Source organism: Somniosus microcephalus, unplaced genomic scaffold (genome assembly GCF_052327205.1).
Source record: "Somniosus microcephalus isolate GS21.2 unplaced genomic scaffold, FLI_Smic_1.0 scaffold430, whole genome shotgun sequence".
Lineage (NCBI taxonomy): Eukaryota > Metazoa > Chordata > Chondrichthyes > Squaliformes > Somniosidae > Somniosus > Somniosus microcephalus.
This window is the reverse complement of record NW_028225617.1, coordinates 221,841-245,913: the sequence shown is the minus strand read 5'-3', so window position 1 is coordinate 245,913 and position 24,073 is coordinate 221,841. Positions and strand designations below refer to the sequence as shown.

General features: G+C 48.3%; 1 protein-coding gene across 1 annotated transcript; it reads left to right on the top strand.

The window, feature by feature from the left end:
* Positions 1-14,790: 14,790 nt before the first annotated feature.
* Positions 14,791-22,361, top strand: LOC147081773 (uncharacterized). The gene is made up of 2 exons (XM_085980691.1): positions 14,791-15,489; positions 20,713-22,361. Exon 2 carries the CDS (start codon positions 20,821-20,823, stop codon positions 22,192-22,194), a length of 1,374 nt encoding a protein of 457 aa, XP_085836817.1. The 5' UTR covers positions 14,791-15,489; positions 20,713-20,820; the 3' UTR covers positions 22,195-22,361.
* The last annotated feature ends 1,712 nt before the right edge of the window (positions 22,362-24,073 follow it).

Genomic DNA, 24,073 nt, shown 5'->3' with positions numbered 1-24,073 from the left:
AACGCAGACAAACAGCACACGTGTTCGGTGTGTGGACGCGGATTCAGCCGATCGCCTGACCTGGTGAGACACGTGCACCGTCACACCAGGGAGAAACCGGGTAAAGGTGGGGATGGCGGGAAGGGATTCAGTTCCCCGTCTGCATTGAAAGTTCAACGGCACAGTCACACCAGGGACAGTCTGTTCACCTGCTCCGTGTGTGGAAAGGGATTTGTTTGTTCATCCCACCTGCAAACACACCAGGGAGTTCACACTGAGGAGAGACCATTTCAATGTTCTGACTGTGGGAAGAGCTTTAAAAGCCCCAAGGAACTAAAGCAACACCAACTTGTCCACACTGATGAGAGACTATTTCAATGTTCTGACTGTGGGAAGAGCTTTAAAAGCCCCGGGGAACTAAAGCAACACCAACTTGTCCACACTGATGAGAGACCATTTCAATGTTCTGACTGTGGGAAGAGCTTTAAAAGCCCCGGGGATCTAAAGCTACACCAACTTGTCCACACTGATGAGAGACCCTTTCAATGTTCTGACTGTGGGAAGAGCTTTAAAAGCGCTCGGTATCTGAAGGGACACCAGGGAGTTCACACTGATGGGAGACCATTTCAGTGTTCTAACTGTGGGAAGAGCTTTAAAAGCCCCGGGGAACTAAAGCGACACCAACTTATTCACACTGATGAGAGACCATTTCAATGTTCTGACTGTGGGAAGAGCTTTAAAAGCGCTCGGTATCTGAAGGGACACCAGGGAGTTCACACTGATGGGAGACCATTTCAGTGTCCTAACTGTGGGAAGAGCTTTAAAAGCCCCGGGGAACTAAAGCGACACCAACTTATTCACACTGACGAGAGACCCTTTAAATGTTCTGACTGTGGGAAGAGCTTTAAAAGCCCCCGGGAGCTGAAGGGACACTGGCTCCTACACACTGGGGAGAGGCCGTTCACCTGCTCCGTGTGTGGGAAGGGATTCACTGATTCATCCCACCTGCTGGTACATCAGCAAGTTCACAGTGACGAGAGACCCTTTAAATGTTCTGACTGTGGGATGAGCTTTAAAAGCTCCGGGGAGTTGAAGAGACACTGGCTCCTACACACTGGGGAGAGGCCATTCACCTGCTCCGCGTGTGGGAAGGGATTCACTCAGTCAACCACCCTGCTGGTACATCAGCGAGTTCACACTGGGGAGAGACCATTCACCTGCTCTGTGTGTGGGAAGGGATTCACTCAGGCATCCCGCCTGCTGGTACACCAGCGAGTTCACACTGGGGAGAGACCGTTCACCTGCTCTGTGTGTGGGAAGGGATTCACTCAGTCATCCAACTTGCTGACACATCAGCGAGTTCACACTGACGAGAGGCCCTTTAAATGTTCTGACTGTGGGAAGAGCTTTAAAAGCTCCGGGCAGCTGAAGGGGCACCAGCGAGTTCACACTAATGAGAGACCCTTTAAATGTTCTGAGTGTGGGAAGAGTTTTAAAAGCTCTGGGGACCTCCAGCGACACCAACACCTACACACTGGGGAGAGACCGTTCACCTGCTCTGTGTGTGGGAAGGGATTCACTCAGTTAACCAACCTGCTGACACATCAGCGAGTTCACACTGACGAGAGGCCCTTTAAATGTTCTGACTGTGGGAAGAGCTTTAAAAGCTCCGGGGAGTTGAAGAGACACCAGGGACTTCACACTGATCATAGAATCTAACAGCACAGAAGGAGGTGATTCGGCCCATCGTGTCTTTGAAAGAGCTGTCCAATTTAGTCCCACACCCCAGCTTTATCCCCAGAACTCTGCAAACTAGTCCTCTTCAAGGACTCGTCCAATTACTGTTTGAACGTTCCTGTGGAACCTGATTCCAGCATCCTTTCAGATGGTGCGTTCCAGCCAGATCTTAACAACCCTCTGTATGAAAACAATTCTCCTCATTTCCCCTCTAGTTCTTTTAGCAACTATTTTAAATCTGTGACCTTTGGTTACCGACCCACTTGCCAAAGTGAACAGTTTCTCCCTACTTGCTCGATCAAAATCCCTCATCATTTTGAACATCTCTATTAGGTCTCCTCTTAACCTTCTCTGCTCTAAGGGGAACAATCCCAGCTTCTCCAATCTCTCCACATAACTGAAGTCCCTCATCCCTGGTACCATCCTGGTCAACCTCCTCTGCACCCTCTCCAAGGCCTTGACATCCTTCCTAAAGTGTGGCACCCAGAACTGTACACAAGACTCCAGCTGAGGCCAAAACCCTGCAGCTGTACAAAACCCTGGTTAGACCACACCTGGAGCACTGTGAGCAGTTCTGGGCACCACACCTTAGGAAGGATATATTGGCCTTGGAGGGAGTGCAGCGTAGGTTTACCAGAATGATATCTGGACTTCAAGGGTTAAGTTACGAGGAGGGATTACACAAACTAGGGTTGTATTCCCTGGAATTTAGAAAGTTAAGGGGTCATCTGATCGAAGTTTTCAGGATATTAAGGGGAACAGATAGGGTAGATAGAGAGAAACTATTTCTGCTGGTTGGGAATTCTAGGACTGGGGGCAGAGTCTAAAAATTAGAGCCAGACCTTTCAGGAGTGAAATTAGGAAACACTTCTACACACAAAGGGTGGTAGAGGTTTGGAACTCTCTTCCGCAAACAGCAATTGATGCTCGATCAATTGTTAATTTTAAATCTGAGATTGATAGGTTTTTGTTAACCAAAGGTATTAAGGGATATGGGCCAAAGGCGGGTGTATGGAGTTAGGTCGCAGATCAGCCATGATCTCATTGAATGGTGGAACAGGCTCGAGGGGCTGAATGGCCTCCTCCTGTCCTATGTTACTAACTAGTGATTTGTAAAGGTTTAGTGTAACTTCCTTGTTTTTGTATTCAATGGCCCTATTTACAAAGCCAAGTATCCCATACGCTTTCTGAACCGCCTCACCAACTTGCCGTGGCACTTTCAAAGACTTGTGAATATGGACCCCCAGGTCCCTCTGCTCTTGCACCCCCTCAAAATAGTCCCATTTAGATTATACGGCCTCTCCCTGTTGTTTCTCCCAAAGTGCATCACTTCACACTTATCCTCATTTAATTTCATCTGCCTTGTGTCTGCTCATTTCACAGTCTGTCTCTGTCCTTCTGAAGTCTGCTACTGCTACACTCACAAAACTTGGCAACATAGTAAATAGTATCATCCGTAAACTTTGAAATTGTTCACCTATACCCAAGTCCAGGTCATTTATATCTAACAAGAAAAGCAATGGTCCTAATTCCGACCCCTGGGGGAACCCACTGCATACTTCCCTCCAGTCAGAAAAACATCCCTCAGCACTGCTCACTGCCTCCTCTCCCTTAGCCAATTATATACTCAAATTACCATCAGCCCTTTAATTCCCTCTGCTTCTATTTTCAGAGTAAGTCTCTTAAGTGGTACTTTATCAAATGCCTTTTAAAAGTCCATATATACAACATCTGCTGCACTACCTTCATCAACCCTCTGTCACTTCATCAGAGAACTCAATCAGGTTAATCAGACATGATTTACCTTTAACAAATCCATACTGGCTGCCCCTTATTAACCCATGCTTCTCCAAGTGAGAATTAATTTTGTCCTTGACAATGTCTCTAGTCGTTCACCCACCACTGTAGGGGTCGCAAAATCGCCTCAGCCCCCGAAGATTGGGAAATATTAATCCACATCGTGGACGAAGACTTGTGTGATTTAAATTGTCTCTGGGTTGGACAATGTTTTAAAACAGACCCAGAACCGGAAAAGGCTGTGTTAAAAAGCTCGTAAGCTAGGCAGCACTTGGACACTGGAATCAAAGAACTTTGTGAAAATCGCACACTTTAAGATTGTACATTTTATTAAAAGATGTAGTCTTGAGTTTTGGACTGTTTAAATTGCCCAGGGCATAAAAATGGCTGAACAGACCTCATGGAAACAGAATTTTAAAAGGCAGCAGAAAAGGACAGACAGGCTGTTAGCATATGAAAAGCTCAGCGCTGCCCTGTAGTAAGTTTGAATGGAGCCCGAGCTGTCAGTCACCCTGTGATATTGGGTGGGTCCGGTAACCTACAAGCTGCTTGTTTACACTGGGGAGTAGCCCGTTTGAATCAGCCAATCATCGGACAGCAAGCACAATGGGTTGTTTACACACATCCATTCACTGAAATTGACTCTACTAGGTGATGTCTCCATGTATGAATGGAGGAAGTTAAAAGCCCTTCTCTTGTGTATTCGGACTTTTCGGCGCAAAATTGCGCACGGACCTTTTCGGCGCAAAAACAACAGGGACTCCCAGGGTATAAAGATTAAGCCCAGGAAGTCCTCCGCCCCCTTTTTTGTCTCTTACTCTTTGGACTGCAGGTGAACAAGGTTTTGACCCACTCGCAAGACAATCTAGTGAGAAGTAAAGGGGTGGTAATTTAAGGGAAATGTTGCTAAGATTGTACGGTTAACATTGTAGCCATTTATCCCTCGTTTTTGCCATCTGCCTTTCCCTGTTAAACAATTTTACCGTGATTACTTTGATCGTGTGGTGTAGTTTCTTTAGTTTTAATAAAATGTCACTGTGGTAAACCACTGTTTGTTATTGTTGTTGTTGTTGTTGCACACTGTTGTGCCTATGCATGCCTCAGCTGACTCCGCCCCTGGCTCCACCCACATGCCCGGGTATAAAGGTGACTGCTCTGCAGCCCCCTGCCCTTTTGGATACCAGGCAACCACGAGAGGCATGCTCTGTTCTTTGCTAATAAAAGCCTATTAATTAACTCTCTGTCTTTTATGAGGAATTGATAGCGCATCAATTTTATTAGCAAAACAAAATGTCGGGTCCAAATGCTGAACAGCAGGAGCTGCATCAACCGACGGCGCCAAACGTTGAGCAGCAGGCGCTGCTGCGAGCCCTCAGACCAACATGCCTGGACCTAGACCCCCAAGAAGCGGGTTCGGCCACCAAATTCGCTCAATGGCTGCGTTGCTTCGAGGCTTACCTGGAAGCCTCAACTGTGACCCTAGACGAAAACAAGCTGGAAATCCTGGCCTCAAAGGTGAGCCACCAAGTTTATACACTAATCCAGGACGCGACGACCTACGCGGCGGCTATCGATCTGCTTAAAGGGCAATACGCACGCCCGGTAAATACGGTCTATGCCAGGCACCTCTTAAGGTCCCGCAGACAGCAGCCCGGGGAATCGGTGGAGGCTTTCCTACGGGCACTACGGATACCCGGCCGAGGCTGCGATTGCAAAGAAGTATCAGCCGCAGCACACACGGAGGGACTGATCCGAGATGCTTTCGTTGCGGGTCTAAGGTCCGACTACTCCCGGCAGAGACTGTTGGAGAAGGGAGAAATAGACCTGAAAAAGGCAGTGTCCCTCTCGCTCGACGCGGCCCACAGGAATATGGACGCTTTCTCCCCTAACCGCTCCGCACCGTGGACGCCGCAACCTTGGGTCATGGGACCGCCACCTCCAACTGCTGCAGCGATGTCCAAGGCACAGAAATGTTATTTTTGTGGCCAGGCAAAACACCCCAGAGCACGCTGCCCGGCGAAAAACGCTACCTGCTCCGGCTGCGGGAAGAAAGGACACTATGTCAGCGCCTGCAAAGGTAAAACCGCTAACGCCAGCAGCGCCGCGTGCGAACCGTGGGGGCAGCCATCTTGTCCGCCATCTTGTGCTCCCCCAGCCGCATGGGGATCGGGATCATGGGCGCCGCCATTTTGTCCGCCATCTTGGACGCCTCCAACTTCAATCACGGGGGACCCGGACTCAACCATCGCCTCATCTGACGACCACATCGACTCGCTTGACCATACGCTGGCCTCCGTGACACTGGACCAATCTCTCCCTCATCAACTGTCCAGGTCCATGATGGACATTACGGTAAACGGCCGCGCCACTACCTGCCTTTTTGACAGCGGGAGCATGGAGAGCTTTATCCACCCCGACACGGTGTGCAGTTACTCTCTCCCGGTCCTGCCGATGCGCCATCGGATCTCTATGGCTTCCAAAGCCCAGTCAGCAGACGTCGGTGGCTACTGTGTACTGACCCTTTCAGTACGGGGCACAGAATACAAAAATTTTAAACTTCTGGTCCTGCCCCATCTCTGCGCTGCCGTTCTACTGGGGTTGGATTTTCAGTGCCACCTTAAAAGTGTCACATTAGCATACGACGGACCCCTCCCCCCACTCACAGTCTGCAGCCAGCAGCTTTTAAATCGCCCGCCGTGCACCATTTGCAGCCTCTCCACCCTTAAAGTCCCCCCCCCTCCTTGTTCGCTAACCTCACCCGCGACTGTAAGCCCATCACTACCAAAAGCAGGCGTTACAGTGCCGGGGATAGGAGCTTCATAAATCCGAGGTAGCAAGACTCCTGAAGGAAGGGATTATTGAGAGTAGCACCAGCCCATGGCGAGCACAAGTGGTGGTAGTGAAGACTGGCGGAAAACAGCGCCTAGTTATTGACTACAGCCAGACGATCAATCGCTACACCCAGTTAGATGCATACCCACTCCCCCGCATATCTGACATGGTCAATCAGATAGCACAATACCGGGTGTTCTCGACAATTGTTCTGAAGTCGACATACCACCAGCTCCCCATCAGGGCTGAGGACCGCCAGTACACAGCTTTTGAAGCTGACGGTCGTCTCTACCACTTCCTCAGAGTTCCCTTCGGCGTCACCAACGGGGTTTCAGTCTTCCAACGGGAGATGGACCGGATGGTTGACCAGAACGCGCTCCAGGCCACTTTCCCCTATCTAGACAACGTCACCATCTGCGGCCACGACCAGCAGGACCATGATGTTAACCTAGAGAAATTCCTCTGTACGGCCCAGCGGCTGAATCTAACATACAACAAGGACAAATGTATGTTTCGTACCACGCGCCTTGCCATTCTTGGCTGCGTAGTGGAGAACGGAGTCATCGGCCCTGACCCCGACAGAATGCGCCCCCTTATGGAGCTCCCCCTCCCCCACTGCCAAAAAGCACTGAAGAGATGCCTAGGGTTTTTCTCGTACTATGCTCAGTGGGTGCCCAACTATGCGGACAAAGCCAGACCCCTCATCAAGTCCGCCTCCTTCCCCCTGACAGCAGAGGCATGTGCAGCCTTCACTCTCATAAAAAGAGATATTGCGAAGGCCACAATGCACGCAGTGGATGAGTCCATCCTTTTCCAAGTGGAGAGCGACGCATCCGACTTTGCCCTAGCTGCAACCCTTAACCAGGCGGGGAGACCCGTGGCCTTTTTCTCAAGGACCCTCCAGGGCCCCGAGATTCGACACTCCTCTGTCGAAAAGGAGGCCCAGGCCATTGTGGAAGCCGTGCGACATTGGAGGCATTACCTGGCCGGAAAACGATTTACCCTGCTCACTGACCAGCGGTCAGTAGCTTTTATGTTTAATAATAAGCAGAGGGGCAAAATCAAGAATGACAAGATCTTGAGGTGGAGAATCGAACTCTCCACCTACAATTACGATATCTTGTACCGGCCCGGGAAACTCAATGAGCCCCCAGATGCCCTATCACGAGGTACATGCACCAACGCGCAGGTTGATAGACTGAAGACCCTCCACAATGACCTCTGCCACCCGGGCGTCACCAGGTTTTTCCATTTCATCAAATCCCGTAACCTGCCCTACTCCATTGAGGAGGTCAGGACCTTGACCAGGAACTGCCAAATCTGTGCCGAGTGCAAACCGCATTTTTATAGGCCAGACAGAGCGAGCCTGATCAAAGCCACGCGCCCCTTCGAGCGGCTGAGCGGCGATTTTAAAGGGCCCCTCCCCTCCTCTGACTGCAATGTGTACTTCCTCAATATAGTTGACGAGTACTCCCGTTTCCCGTTTGCCATCCCTTGCTCAGACATGACCAGTACCACGGTCATTAAATGTCTGAATGACCTCTTCGCATTGTTCGGTTTCCCTAGCTATATTCATAGCGACAGGGGCTCATCCTTCATGAGCGACGAACTTCATCAGTACCTGCTCGCAAGAGGTATTGCTACAAGCAGGATCACCAGCTACAACCCCCGGGGGAATGGCCAGGTGGAAAGAGAGAATGCGACGGTCTGGAAGGCAGTCCTTTTAAACTTGAAATCTAAGGGCCTTCCGACCTCTCGCTGGCAGGAGGTCCTCCCTGCGGCGCTCCATTCCATTCGGTCACTGCTCTGTACAGCCACCAATGCCACCCCTCATGAGAGAATGTTCTCCTTCCCCAGGAAGTCCACGTCGGGGGTCTCGTTACCGACATGGCTGACTTCTCCAGGACCCGTCCTACTGCGGAAGCACGTGAGGTCCCATAAGACGGACCCCCTGGTCGAGAGGGTGAGCCTCCTCCACGCCAACCCTCAGTATGCTTACGTGGTGTACCCGGACGGGCGGGAGGACACAGTCTCCATACGAGACCTCGCACCTTCGGGTGTTCCCGAAACACTTCCTTCGCCACCCACCACTACCCACGCCTACCCCCAGTACGCTTACGTAGCGTACCCGGACGGGCGGGAGGACACAGTCTCCACACGAGACCTCGCACCTTCGGGTGCCCCTGAGACACCACCATCGCCACCCACCACTACCCACACCCCGACCTCTGTAGACGGCATGCCGCATCCCCAGGACCCGCCATTGACTACACAACCTCTCAACGGGACGCCAGGTTCGGCGTTGGATGCTGCACCATCACCGCCGCTGCTACGACGATCAGGACGGCATACAAGGCCACCTGATAGACTTAATTACACGAACTTTTAGGTTACACGACCTTTTAGTACACTTCACCCCGCCGGACTCAATTTTAAACAAGGGGTGAATGTGGTAAACCACTGTTTGTTATTATTGTTGTTGTTGTTGTTGCACACTGTTGTGCCTATGCATGCCTCAGCTGACTCCGCCCCTGGCTCCACCCACATGCCCGGGTATAAAGGTGACTGCTCTGCAGCCCCCTGCCCTTTTGGATACCAGGCAACCACGAGAGGCATGCTCTGTTCTTTGCTAATAAAAGCCTATTAATTAACTCTCTGTCTTTTATGAGGAATTGATAGCACATCAGTCACTTTCTTGCATCCAGACCATTTGTCCGTTTTTAATATATCATTAATTATCAGTTCCTCAAGTCAGAACTGGAGGGGGGGTTTAGCGATTCAAAACTGCTGATTGGAATTGGTCACAGTGCAGTGGCAAAGGCTGCCTGACCAGGTAAATTACCGTAAACCAGGTAAAGGATGCCCACCTACACCACTGACATGAGACTGATTGGCCTGTAGTTACCAGGTTTATCCCTCTCCCCTTTTTTTAAACAGGGTGTAACATTTGCAATCCTCCAGTCCTCTGTCACCACTCCCATATATCTGAGGGAGATTGAAAGATTGTGGTCGGAGCTTCTGCTATCTCCACCCTAGCTTCCCTCTGCAATCTAGGATGCATCCACCTGGACTGGGTGACTTGTTAACTTTGAGTGATGACAACCTATTTAGCACCTCCTTTCTATCCATTTTTATCCAATTTCTCTACTCCCCCCCTCCTCTACTGTGACATTAACTTCATCCTCTTCTTTTGTGAAGACAGATGCTAAGTACTCATTCAGTACCTCAGCCACGCCCTCTGCCTCCGTATGATGAGCTCCTATTTGGTCCCTAATCGGCCCCACCATTCCTTTAACTATCCTTTTACTTTTCATATGTTTGTAAAAGATTTTTGGGTTCCCTTTTACATTACCCACTAATCTTTTCTTGTATTCTCTCCCTTGTGTCAGCTGGGGCTCAGTGGGCAGCACACTTGCTCTCTGAGTCAGAAGGTTGTGAGTTCTAGTCCCACTCCAGGGACTTGAGCACATAAAGCTAGGCTGACACTCCAGTGCAGTGCTGAGGGAGTGCTGCACTGTTTCTGATGAGACTTTAAACTGAGGTCCCGTCTGCTCTCAGGTGGATGTAAAAGATCCCATGGCACTCTTTTGAAGAAGAGTAAGGGAGTTATCCCCGGTGTCCTGGCCAATATTTATCCCCCAACCAACATAACAAAAACAGATTACCTGGTTATTATCACAATGCTGTTTGTGGGAGCTTGCTGAGCACAAATTGGCTGCCGTGTTTCCCACATTACAACAATGACTCCACTTCAAAAGTACTTCATTGGCTGTAAAGAGCTTTGAGATGTCTGGTGGTTGTGAAAGGCGCTATATAAATGCAAGTCTTTCTTTCATATATCCTTTTTCAATTTCCCCCCACTCTCTCTATTCTCCTGGTTTTTGACTGCATTCTATACCTGACATTTGTCATAAACCTCCTTTTTCTGTTTTATTCTAACGTCTACATCCTTTGTCATCCAGGGAGCTTGAGCTTTGGACGCCCCATCTTTCCTCCTTATGGGAATATGCTTGGTTTGTACCTGGTGTCAAATTTTGTTTTATAACGTTCCCGTGAAGCACGTTGGGACATTTTACTACATTAAATACGTTCTATAAATACAAATTGTTGTTATTGTCGGAAACTAACAAATTCCACAGAGGAAAAATAACAGTATTTTTACTCCCAAATATTAAATATTTTGTTCCACGAGATTTATCTGCTTTTATTGATGAATTTAAAAAGTCTCTATTAAAACCTGAGCCAGTGTGTTGTGAGACAAAGAGCCTTGTGTCCAATGCGGGGAATAAAGGCCCACAGCCTCCCCGAGCCCCGGGCCCTGAACAAGGGACTGGAGAAAGGATGCCCCGGAGCATGGTACATCGGCGAGACCATGCAGACACTGCGACAACGGATGAACGGACACCGCGCAACAATCGCCAGGCAGGAGTGTTCCCTCCCAGTTGGGGAACACTTCAGCAGTCAAGGACATTCAACCTCCGATCTTCGGGTAAGCATTCTCCAAGGCGGCCTTCGAGACACACGACAACGCAAAATCGTCGAGCAGAAACTGATAGCCAAGTTCCGCACTCATGAGGACGGCCTCAACCGCGATCTTGGGTTCATGTCACGCTACATGTAACCCCACCTGACGTAGGGTCACCCAGAGTCGAGTCGTCGTTGGCTTGTTCTCTCTACACAGATGCGGCCGGACCTGCTGTGATTTCCAGCAGACCCCAGCATCTGCAACATTTCACCCCTTGTGACCCCACCTCATTGTTCTTTGATGTAATGTTTTCCTGACTAACCTGTTTGGACACCATTCACACCTTTGATCGCTGTGATTATCTCTCTGCCGAGGTGTGATAAATGGCAGTTAGAAAGATTACCTGTAATCATCTGGCATTATTCTCTGACTATATAAGCTGTGTCTTTATGCCTCTCTCCTATTCTGCCCTTGCAGCGCGTTCCTATGCAGAGCTAGACAGGTAGCTAACAACTTGATATCTTCCCATAAAAATCACAAGGCTTGGCTTTTCTTGCAAACTTTACTGAAAGATTCTTATTGTGAAACTGAAATACAACACAGAAATGGAAGCACACATTAGTACACAAGCACATAACTGATATACATACACAAATTTAGGTACGCCTGAGCAACACAGTACATTTGGCATGTAACTTACCAAAACACGTGGAAACACAGCTTACTGTGAATATACATTTAGCAAACTGAAAGGCATTCTCTTTAAATTAGCCCTGTACATAGTGCATCAAAATACAGCTACAAGTTAACCAGCTAGACAGAGAGCGAGCACTTCACGGCTAGCTGTGTAAGTTTGCTTACAGAGAAAAGTTACAAACTAAACATTTTCTGCAAAATATAGTGTACACTAATCATCTATAACATTCTCAAATACTTACAGACAAATAGTGTCCAAGGCTGGAGCGTGACAAGAATACAAAGGGACCTGGGGGTCCTGGTGCACGAAACTCAAAAAGTTAGTATGCAGGTGCAGCAAGTGATCAAGAAGGCCAATGGAATGTTGGCTTTTATTGCTAGGGGGATGGAATATAAAAACAGGGAGGAATTGCTGCAGTTGTACAAGGTATTGGTGAGACCGCACCTGGAATACTGCATACAGTTTTGGTGTCCATACTTAAGAAAAGACATACTTGCTCTCGAGTCAGTACAAAGAAGGTTCACTCGGTTAATCCCAGGGATGAGGGGGTGGTCATATGAGGAGAGGTTGAGTAGATTTGGACTCTACTCATTGGAGTTCAGAAGAATGAGAGGCGATCTTATTGAAACAGATAAGATTGTGAAGGGGCTTGATCGGGTGGATGCAGTGAGGATGTTCCCACTGATGGGTGAAACTAGAACTAGGGGGCATAATCTTAGAATAAGGGGCTGCTCTTTCAAAACTGAGATGAGGAGAAACTTCTTCACTCAGAGGGTGGTAGGTTTGTGGAATTTGCTGCCCCAGAAAGCTGTGGAAGCTACATCATTAAATAAATTTAAAACAGAAATAGATAGTTTCCTAGAAGTAAATGGAATTAAGGGTTTACGGGGAGCGGGCAGGAAATTGGACATGAGTCTAGGTTCAGAATGGTCATGGCCCTGTGGGTGGCGGAGTGGGCCCAGGGGCCGTGTAGCCTGGTTCTGCTCCTACTGTGTTCTAATTCTGTGTTAGATTTCAGGAGATGGTTTTATTCCTGTTCCTGGCTGGGGTGGAGATCGCCTTTACAGAAGGTAAGTACTGTAGAAAATATAGGGACAGAGTGATCTCCTGGACGAATTTCGATCGCCTAGATGGGTCGGAGAGGAATTTCCCAGATTTTTTTCTCCCAAATTGGCCATTGGGTTTTTAATCTGGTTTTTCGCCTCTCCCGGGAGATCACATGGGTTCGGGTGGATGGAGAGTGATAGAAGATTTGAGATTAGGATCAGATCAGCCATGATCTTATTGAATGGTGGAGCAGGCTCGAGGGGCCGATTGGCCTACTCCTGCTCCTATTTCTTATGTTATGTTCTTATAACTTCCCAGACCATGTGTGGCTGCAGGTCTGTGATACACAGTAGTTTACTTTACTGCACTTTACTGTGCTTTACTGCACTTTACTGCGCTTTACTGCACTTGCTAGGTACCAAATATCCACTAGGTGGCGGCACACAATGGAAATCGACCCAAATTACTCAAACCCCTGAATTAACTGGAAAACTAACATAAATTCCTAAAGGAAGGCAGCACATCTCCACTTCACCTGACGAAGGAGCAGCGCTCCGAAAGCTTGTGATTTCAAATAAAACTGTTGGACTACAACCTGGTGTTGTGTGACTTCTTACATTTGTCCACCCCAGTCCAACTCCGGCATCTCCACACCATTGAATACAAAAACAAGGAAGTTACACTAAACCTTTACAAATCACTAGTTAGGAACATAGGACAGGAGGAGGCCATTCAGCACCTCGAGCCTGTTCCGTCATTCAATGAGATCATGGCTGATCTGTGACCTAACTCCATACACCCGCCTTTGGCCCATATCCCTTAATACCTTTGGTTAACAAAAACCTATCAATCTCAGATTTAAAATTAACAATTGATCTCGCATCAATTGCTGTTTGCGGAAGAGAGTTCCAAACTTCTATCACCCTTTGTGTGTAGAAGTGTTTCCTAATTTCACTCCTGAAAGGTCTGGCTCTAATTTTTAGACTCTGCCCCCAGTCCTAGAATCCCCAACCAGCGGAAATAGTTTCTCTCTCTCTACCCTATCTGTTCCCCTTAATATCCTGAAAACTTCGATCAGATCACCCCTTAACTTTCTAAATTCCAGGGAATACAACCCTAATTTGTGTAATCCCTCCTCGTAACTTAACCCTTGAAGTCCGGGTATCATTCTGGTAAACCTACGCTGCACTCCCTCCAAGGCCAATATATCCTTCCTAAGGTGTGGTGCCCAGAACTGCTCACAGTGCTCCAGGTGTGGTCTAACCAGGGTTTTGTACAGCTGCAGGGTTTTGGCCTCAGCTGGAGTCTTGTGTACAGTTCTGGGCACCACACTTCAGGAAGGATGTCAAGGCCTTGGAGAGCGTGCAGAGGAGGTTGACCAGGATGGTACCAGGGAAGAGGGACTTCAGTTATGTGGAGAGACTGGAGAAGCTGGGATTGTTCCCCTTAGAGCAGAGAAGGTTAAGGGGAGACCTAATAGAGGTGTTCAAAATGATGAGGGGTTTTGATCGAGCAAGTAGAGAGAAACTGTTCACTCTGGCAAGTGCGTCGGTAACCAAAGGTCACAGATTTAAAATAGTTACTAAAAGAACTATAGGTGAAATGAGGAGAATTGTTTTCATACAGAGGGTTGTTCAGATCTGGAACGCACCATCTGAAAGGATGCTGGAATGAGGTTCCACAGGAACTTTCAAACAGTAATTGGACGAGTCCTTGAAGAGGACTAGTTTGCAGAGTTCTGGGGATAAAGCTGGGGTTTGGGACTAAATTGGACAGCTCTTTCAAAGACACGATGGGCACAGACACGATGGGCTGAATCACCTCCATCTGTGCTGTTAGAGTCTATGATCAGTGTGAAGTCGCTGGTGTGTCAGCAGGTTGGATGACTGAGTGAATCCCTTCCCACACATGGAGCAGGTGAACGGTCTCTCCCCAGTGTGAACTCGCTGATGTAACAGCAGGCGGGATGACTGAGTGAATCCCTTCCCACACACGGAGCAGGTGAACGATCTCTCCCCAGTGTGAACTCGCTGATGTACCAGCACGTAGGATGACCGAGTGAATCCCTTCCCACACACGGAGCAGGTGAACGGCCTCTCCCAAGTGTGTAGGTGTTGGTGTCTCTTGAGCTCCCGGGAGCTTTTAAAACTATTCCCACACTCAGAACATTTAAAGGGTCTCTCGTTAGTGTGAACTCGCTGGTGCCCCTTCAGCTCCCCTGAGCTTTTAAAGCTCTTACCACAGTCAGAACATTTAAAGGGCCTCTCGTCAGTGTGAACTCGCTGATGTGTCGCCTGTCATTTTAATTCACCGCTCCATTCCCACTCGGACCTCACCGTCCTTGGCCTCTTGTATTGTTCCACGGAAGCTCAACGTAAACTCGAGGAACAGCACCTCATCTTCCGATTAGGCAGTCTGCAGCCTTCCGGACTCAATATCGAGTTCAACAATTTCAGATCATAAGCTCGGCCCCCATTTCATTTTCTCTTGTAATTGTTCCACTCCTTTTCCCCCCCCTTTCCTTTTGTTTCTCTCTCACACCTGGCAGCTATCTTTTGCCCTGCCAGTACACTTTACACCCAATCCCAGCCTATTACCATCTCGTCTAGCTTCTAATCTCTTTTACTTCTTTTGTTTCTTTTATTCTTTTGTCCGATCGCAGCCCTGCCTTCGCTCTAGTTTCTTTTCTTTCCAGTTTTGAAGAAGGGTCCAACCCGAAACGTCAACTCAAATTTCTCTCCACGGATGTTGCCTGACCTGCTGAGTTTTTCCAGCATTTTCTGTTGTTATTTCGGATTTCCAACATCTGCAGTATTTTGCTATCGTCCTGCTCCTATCTTCTATGTATCTATTATCCGAGGCACAGGTAGGCCCCACGGCGGCGGCGGACCTATGAGGAGCGGCGGTGGTGATATAAAGCGAGGTGGTGGAGCAGGTAAGCCCCACAGCAGCGGACCTGTGAGGAGCGGCGACGGTGATATAAAGAGCGAGGCGGCAGAGTTTATAGGGTGTCTGTAATTCTTGTGACACTTCCTGTGTCCCTGATAACCATGTGTGCGGGAAGTGTATCCAGCTGCAGCTACTGACAGACCGCATTGCAGCGCTGGAGCTGCGAGTGGATACATACTGGAGCATTCGCAATTCTGAGGACATCGTGGATAGCACATTTAGGGAGTTGGTCACACCGCAGGTAAAGGCTACACAGGCAGCAAGAGAATGGGTGACCACCAGGCAGAGCAGTAGATGCAGGCAGGTAGTGCAGGGTTCCCCAGTGACCATCCCCCTCTCAAACAGATATACTGCTTTGGATATTGTTGGGGAGGATGGCTTATCAGGGGAAGGCAGCAGCAGCCAACTTCCTGGCAACGTGGGTGGTTCTGCTGCACAGGACGGGAGGAAAAAGATTGGGAGAGCTATAGTAATAAGGGATTCTATTGTAAGGGGAATAAATAGGCGTTTCTGCGGCTGCAAATGTGACTCCAGGATGGTATGTTGCCTTCCTGGTGCAAGGGTCAAGAATGCCTCAGAGCGGCTGCAGAACATTTTGGAAGGGGAGGGTGAACAACCAATTGTCGTGGTGCATATAGGTACCAACGATATAGGTAAAAAAACGGGATGAGGTCCTAAAAGCTGAATATAGGGGGTTAGGAGGTAAATTAAAAAATAGGACCTCCAAGGTAGTAATCTCAGGATTGCTACCAGTGCCACGTGCTAGTCAGAGTAGAAATAGAAGGATATTTCAGATGACTACGTGGCTAGAGGAATGGTGCATGGGGGAGGGATTCAAATTCCTGGGACATTGGAACCGGTTCTGGGGGAGGTGGGGCTAGTACAAACTGGACGGTTTGCACCTGGGCAGGACCGGGACCGCTGTCCTAGGGGGAGTGTTTGCTAGTGCTGTGGGGGAGGGTTTAAACTAAAATGGCAGGGGGTTGGGAACCTGAGCAGGGAAACAGGGGAAAGGGAAACCAGGATAGAAGCAAAAGACAGGAAGGAGAAAAACAAAGGTGGTGTTCAGAGAAAGCAAGGGTTTAAATCAAACATGGCCACAGTAAATAATAATTCTAAAAGGTGTAAGAGTGTTAAAAAAAACAAGCCTGAAGGCCTTGTGTCTTAATGCGAGGAGCATTCGTAATAAGGTGGATGAATTATCTGCGCAAATAGAGGTAAACGGATATGATATGATTGGGATTCCGGAAACATGGCTCCAGGGTGACCAAGGCTGGGAACTCAACATCCAGGGGTTTTCAATATTCAGGAAAGATCGGCAAAAAGGAAAAGGAGGTGGGGTAGCATTGCTTTTTAAAGAGGAGATTAACACAATTGAAAGGAAGGATATTGGCTCTGATGATGTGGAATCTGTATGGGTAGAGCTGAGAAATACCAAGGGGCAGAAAACGTTAGTGGGAGTGTTATACAGACCTCCAAACAGTAATGCGGAGGTTGGGGATGGCATTAAATGGGAAGTTAGAGATGCGTGCAATAAGGGCACAGCAGTTATCATGGGTGACTTTAATCTACATATAAATTGGACTAACCAAATTAGTAACCATACTGTGGAGGAGGGATTCCTGGAGTGTATACGGGATGGTTTCTTGGACCAATATGTCGAGGAACCAACTAGAGATCAGGCCATCTTAGACTGGGTATTATGTAATGAGAAAGGATTAATTAGCAATCTTGTTGTGCGAGGCCCCTTGGATCAGAGCGATCATAATATGATAGAATTCTTCATTAAGATGGAGAGTGAAGCAGTTGACTCAGAGACTAGGGTCCTGAATTTAAATAAAGGAAACTACGATGGTATGAGGCGCGAGTTGGGTAGGATTGTTTGGGGAATGTTACTCAAAGGGTTGACAGTGGATAGGCAATGGCAAACATTCAAAGATCGCATGGATGAACTACAGAATTTGTTCATCCTTGTTTGGCATAAAAGTAAAACAAAAAGTGTGACTCAACTGTGGCTAACAAGGGAAATTAGGGATGGCGTAAGATCCAAGGAGAGGACATATAAATTGGCCAGAAAACGTAGTAAACTTGAGGATTGGAAGCAGTTTAGGATTCAGCAAAGGAGGACAAAGGGATTAATTAAATGGGGGAAAATAGAGTATGAGAGTAAGCTTTCAGGGAACATAAAAACTAACTGTAGATATGTGAAGAGAAAAAGATTGGTGAAGTCAAGTATAGGTCCCTTGCAGTCAGAATCAGGGGAATTTATAATGGGGAACAAAGAAATGGCAGGCCAATTAAATACATACTTTGGTTCTGTCTTCACAAAGGAGGACACAAATAACCTCCCAGAGATGTCGAGGAACATAGGGTCTAATGAGAGGGAGGAACTGAAAGAAATCAGTATTTGTAGGGAAATGGTGTTAGGGAAATTGACGGGATTGAAGGCCGATAAATCCCCAGGGCCTGATAATCGACATCCGAGGGTACTTAAGGAAGTAGCCCTAGAAACAGTAGATGCATTGCTGGCCATCTTCCAAAATTCGATAGACTCTGGATCAGTTCCCATGGGTTGGAGGGCAGCTAATGTTACCCCACTATTCAAAAAAGGTGGTAGAGAGAAAACGGGGAATTATATGTGTGGGGAAAATGCTAGAGTCCATTGTAAAAGATGTAATAGCAGAGCACTTGGAAAACAGTGACAGGATCGGACAAAGTCAACATGGATTTACAAAAGGTAAATCATGCTTGACTAATCTACTGGAATTTTTTGAGGATGTATCTGGTAGAATAGATAAGGGAGAACCAGTGAATGTGGTGTATTTGGACTTTCAGAAGGCTTTCAATAAGGTACCGTATAAGAGATTAGCGTGTAAAGTTAAGGCACATGGGATTGGGGGCAAGGTACTGACTTGGATAGAGAACTGGTTGGCAGACAGGAAGCAAAGAGTTGGAATAAACTGGTCTTTTTCCGAGTGGCAGGCAGTGACTAGTGGGGTACCACAGGGATCGGTCCTAGGACCCCAGCTATTCACAATATATATAAATGATCTAGACGAGGGAACTAGATGTAACATCTCCAAGTTTGCAGACGACACAAAGCAGGGTGGGCGTGTGTGAGGAGGATGCCGAAAAACTCCAGTATGATTTGGACAGGTTGGGTGATTAGGCAGAAGTATGGCAGATGCAGTATAATGTGGATAAATGCGAGGTTATCCACTTTGGTGGCAAAAACAGGAAGGCAGATTATTATCTGAACGGCAATAGATTGGGAGAAGGGGAAGTGCAATGAGACCTGGGTGTCCTTGTGCACCAGTCGCTGAAGGTAAGCATGCAGGTGCAGCAGGCGGTTAAGAAGGCAAATGGTATGTTGGCCTTCGTAGCAAGAGGGTTTGAGTACAGGAACAAGGATGTCTTGCTGCAGTTGTACAGGGCCTTGGTGAGACCACATTGTGAGTATTGTGTGCAGTTTTGGTCGCCTTATCTGAGGAAGGATGTTCTTGCCGTGCAAGGAGTTCAATGAAGATTTACCAGGCTGATACCTGGGATGGCAGGAATTACGTATGAGGAGAGATTGGGACGATTGGGCTTGTACTCACTGGAGTTTAGAAGAATGAGAGGGGATCTCATTGAAACTTATAAAATTCTGACCGGACTGGACAGACTAGATGCAGGAAGGATGTTCCCGATGGTCAGGGAGTCCAGAACCAGTGGTCACAGTCTAAGGATACGGGGTAAGCCATTTAGGACAGTAATGAGGAGGAATTTCTTCGCCCAGAGAGTGGTGAACCTATGGAATTCTCTACCACAGAAGGCAGTAGAGGCCAATACATTAAATATATTCAAGAAGGAGTTGGATATATTTCTTAAAGCTAAAGGGATCAAGGGGTATGGGGAGAAAGCAGGGACCAGGTACTGAATTTGGATAATCAGCCATGATCGCATTGAATGGCGGTGCAGGCTTGAGGGGCTGAATAATCTACTCCTGCTCCTATCTTTTATGTTTCTATGTTTGTATGTTTCTATGTTTCAGTTTGAGCTGGAGTGGAGATGGAGGAGAAGCTGCTGGGCTTAACCCCCCAGTACTTCTGAGCCCAGGAGGACCCAACAATTTCCAATGTGAGACTGTCAAGGGAGGTGGATTCTAGGGGAGATTAGGTTGTTACACAGACACTGTCCGTACAATGTAAAAGAGTATTGTTTTAGGAACAAGTATTTCTGTACAGGCTTTTAATCCTGTTTACATCTACAGATTTGTTTTAATTCATTTTTGGGATGTGGGCGTAGCTCGCAAGAGCAGCAAATACAGGAAACTTTCTGGTATCCGGCACTGACGGGACCGAGCTGGTGCCGGTCGATCAACACTGCCGGAGAAACGAGCGCTATAGTTGAAAGATACGGAGCTTCTGAGCTCCGTCTGAAGCAACAAACCCTGTTGCTTAGCAACAGCTTCAAAACTGTCGGCGCAGCTTGCAAGCATCTCTGTAGCTAAGCAACAGCTTCAGCTAGACGCTTGCAGAGCCACAAATGGAGAAAAAAAGCAGCTAAAAGTAAAAAAAGTTATCTGAACCCACTCCTGAATTTTGCCAGTGGATAGAGCATTCCGGATATTTAACCTCCGTTTAAATGAAAGTTTCCTGTATTGCCAATCCCCAGTTTCCCGTTGAGAAGGGGGTGGTGAGTCACCTTCTTGAACTACTGCAGTCCGTGTGGTGAAGGTATTCCCACAATGTTGTTCGGTAAGGAGTTCCAGGATTATGACCCAGCAACGATGAATATATCTGAGTCAGGATGGTGTGTGACTTGGAGGGGAACTTGGAGGTGATGGTGCTCCCATACAACAGCTGCCCTTGTCCTTCTAGGTGGTGGAGGTTGCGGGTTTTGGAGGTTCTATCAAAGTTCTGGTCGAGTTGCAGATGTATAAAGTTCCTTTCCTTCGCCCCCCTCCCCCTCCCACACCCACCTCTCTCTCTCTCTCCTCCCATAGAGGCCAGAGTCTTGTGTAGGCCCAGACCAGGTGGCGGATTCCCTTCCCTGAAGGACATCAGTGAACCAGTTGGGTTTTTATGACAATCCAGCAGCTTTCATGGTCACTTTTCTCTAGTGCCGGCCCCACAATTGACCAGATTCATTGAGCTCAATTTCACAACCTGCCTTTGTTTTCTTGTGGGTTGTCTCTCACGCTCCCTGTTTCAAATTAATTTTACAGGGCACTGGAAGGGGAGGATTTATAGACAGGAAACTCAAACCAAACATCACGTCAAGATCTGACAGAGTCACTCGACTCATCAGATCTGAATATCATCGGCCTCTGAACATGGAAGCAAAAAGCACTGTTCACAGCGGGGAGAAACCGTACACGTGTTCTGTGTGTGGACGAGGCTTCAGCCAACCCTTTGGCCTATCGAGACACAAGCGCATTCACACCGGGGAGAGGCCGTTCACCTGCTCTGAGTGTGGGAAGGGATTCACTCAGCCATCCATCCTGCTGATACACCAGCGTGTTCACAGTGGGGAGAGGCCGTTCACCTGCTCTGAGTGTGGGAAGGGATTCACTCAGTCATCTGACCTGCTGACATACCAGCGAGTTCACACTGGGGAGAGGCCGTTCACCTGCTCTGAGTGTGGGAAGGGATTCACTCAGTCATCCCACCTGCTGACACACCAGCGAGTTCACACCGGGGAGAGGCCGTTCACCTGCTCTGAGTGTGGGAAGGGATTCACTCAGTCATCTGACCTGCTGAAACACCAGCGAGTTCACACTGGGGAGGGGCCGTTCACCTGCTCTGAGTGTGGGAAGGGATTCACTCAGTCATCCAACCTGCTGAAACACCAGCGAGTTCACACTGGGGAGAGGCCGTTCACCTGCTCTGAGTGTGAGAAGGGATTCAATCAGTCATCCAGCCTGCTGAAACACCAGCGTGTTCACACCGGGGAGAGGCCGTTCACTTGCTCTGAGTGTGGGAAGGGATTCACTCAGTCATCCAAACTGCTGATACACCAGCGTGTTCACACCGGGGAGAGGCCGTTCACCTGCTCTGAGTGTGGGAAGGGATTCACTCAGTCATTCAACCTGCTGATACACCAGCGAGTTCACACCGGGGAGAGACCGTTCACCTGCTCTGAGTGTGGGAAGGGATTCACTCAGTCATCCAACCTGCTGATACACCAGCGTGTTCACACTGAGGAGAGGCCGTTCACCTGCTCTGAGTGTGGGAAGGGATTCACTCAGTCATCTTACCTGCTGAAACACCAGCGTGTTCACACTGAGGAGAGTCCGTTCACCTGCTCTGAGTGTGGGAAGGGATTCACTCAGTCATCTTACCTGCTGAAACACCAGCGTGTTCACACCGGGGAGACGCCGTTCACCTGCTCTGAGTGTGGGAAGGGATTCACTCAGTCATTCAACCTGCTGACACACCAGCGCATTCACACCGGGGAGAGGCCGTTCACCTGCTCTGAGCGTGGGAAGGGATTCACTCGGTCATCCCACCTCACTGATCATCAACTTGTTCACACTGATGAGAGACCTATTAAATGTTCTGACTGTGAGAAGAGTTTTAAAAGCGAAAGGAAGCTGATACAACACGAATGCACTCACACTGGGGAGAGGCCGTTCACCTGCTCCGTGTGTGGGAAGGGATTCACTCGCTCATCCCACCTGCTGACACACCAGCGAGTTCACAAGTGACTGCAGGGGGTGGATTCTGTTGTTATTGCTGCTGTTAATCACATCCAGGACTGAACCATGTTTATTCTGACAGGTGGGGATTGTTTCTGCTGATGTTAATAACTCCGGGAACTGGGCTGGAGTTTAATATTCAGAATATATGTCAAATAAATCAACTTTGTTTTAAACACATTGTTGTAGATTTTTGTCTTTCCCACCTGAGTGTTTAGCATCACCTGGCTGGAGCTCAGAAAGGACAATCTGGGGGAGGATCGTACAGCGGGAACAGAACTCCAGCCTGGACACAGTCCTTCAGGGCCACACTGAGAGGGGCAAACGGCACTTTGGTCTTTCTTGTCTCTCTTCACTGACAGCAAAGTTGCTTTGCAGGTTAATCTGGAGGCGTGTGAGAAATATGTCCCAGCCGCTCTCTTCCATGGTTCAGAGCTCCTAGTCACGGAACAGAAGGCTCCTTTAGGATGTACCCCAGTGCTTTTTTTTAATGGCCTTATTAACGTGTGTCGCTACTTTTAGTGATTTGTGTATCTGTATCCCGGGATCCCTCTGCTCCTCCAGCCCATTTAGACGCTTAGGGAGAAATTCGGTGGCGCCGGGGCTAATTTTAGCACCCCGAGAAAGTTAGCAGCCCTGTGCATTAAATTCAGTGGTAGCGCCCCAGGCAGGAGGCAGGGTGCTACTGGAAGCGCTCCCCTACCTCTTGAGGCGCTACCAGTGAATTTCACGGCGCTTCGTGTAACAGCGCCACGCCCGTCGGCACATAGCACCATGTCATAGCAGACCTCCCTCCCTGATTAAAGGGGAGGAGCCTAGCACTGCGCACACCGGGGCCCTGCTGGACCACCGGGGAGTGGGGTGTCGGATCAAGAGGAGCGCCGGGCTGTGCGATCGTGGCCGACACACTGAAGAAGAAAGGGGAAGGGGGCAGGTGCTGGCAGTCGGCCAAAATAAAAAGTTGCTGCCCGACACCTGCCCTTTAAGTGGCGTCACCGTGGCTGCAGAAACGACCCCTGACCCTGTCGGACATATCGTCCGCCGATAGGTCAGGGGTCGCAACCCAGGGTTGCAGCCGGGGTGCTGCGCGTGGCGATGACGTAATTGCCGGCGGTGCAGTGCTGCGGGGAGCTACCGACTACCTCAGCCGCTAACCTCCCGCTGAATATCGCGGGAGGCTCAAAGCAACCCAATTTCACCCCCTTGTCGAAGTAGTGAGTGGCCTCCTTATTCTTCCCACCAAAACACACCCCCTCACACTGATCTATAGTGAAATTCATTAACACACCGCCTCACACTGATCTATAGTGAAATTCATTAACATACCACCTCACACTGATCTACAGTGAAATTCATTAACACACCGCCTCACACTGATCTATAGTAAAATTCATTAACACACCACCTCACACTGATCTATAGTGAAATTCATTAACACACCCCCTCACACTGATCTACAGTAAAATTCATTAACACACCACCTCAAACTGATCTATAGTGAAATTCATTAACAGACCACCTCACATTGATCTATAGTGAAATTCATTAACACACCACCTCACACTGATCTACAGTGAAATTCATTAACACCACCTCACACTGATCTAGAGTGAAATTCATCAACACACCGCCTCACACTGATCTATAGTGACATTCATTAACACACCACCTCACACTGATCTACAGTGAAATTCATTGACACACCACCTCACACTGATCTATAGTGACATTCATTAACACACCACCTCACACTGATCTACAGTGACATTCATTAACACACCGCTTCACACTGATCTATAGTGAAATTAATTAACACACCACCTCACACTGATCTACAGTGAAATTCATTTGCCAATTACACGCCCATTCTGAAATTTATTAATGTCTT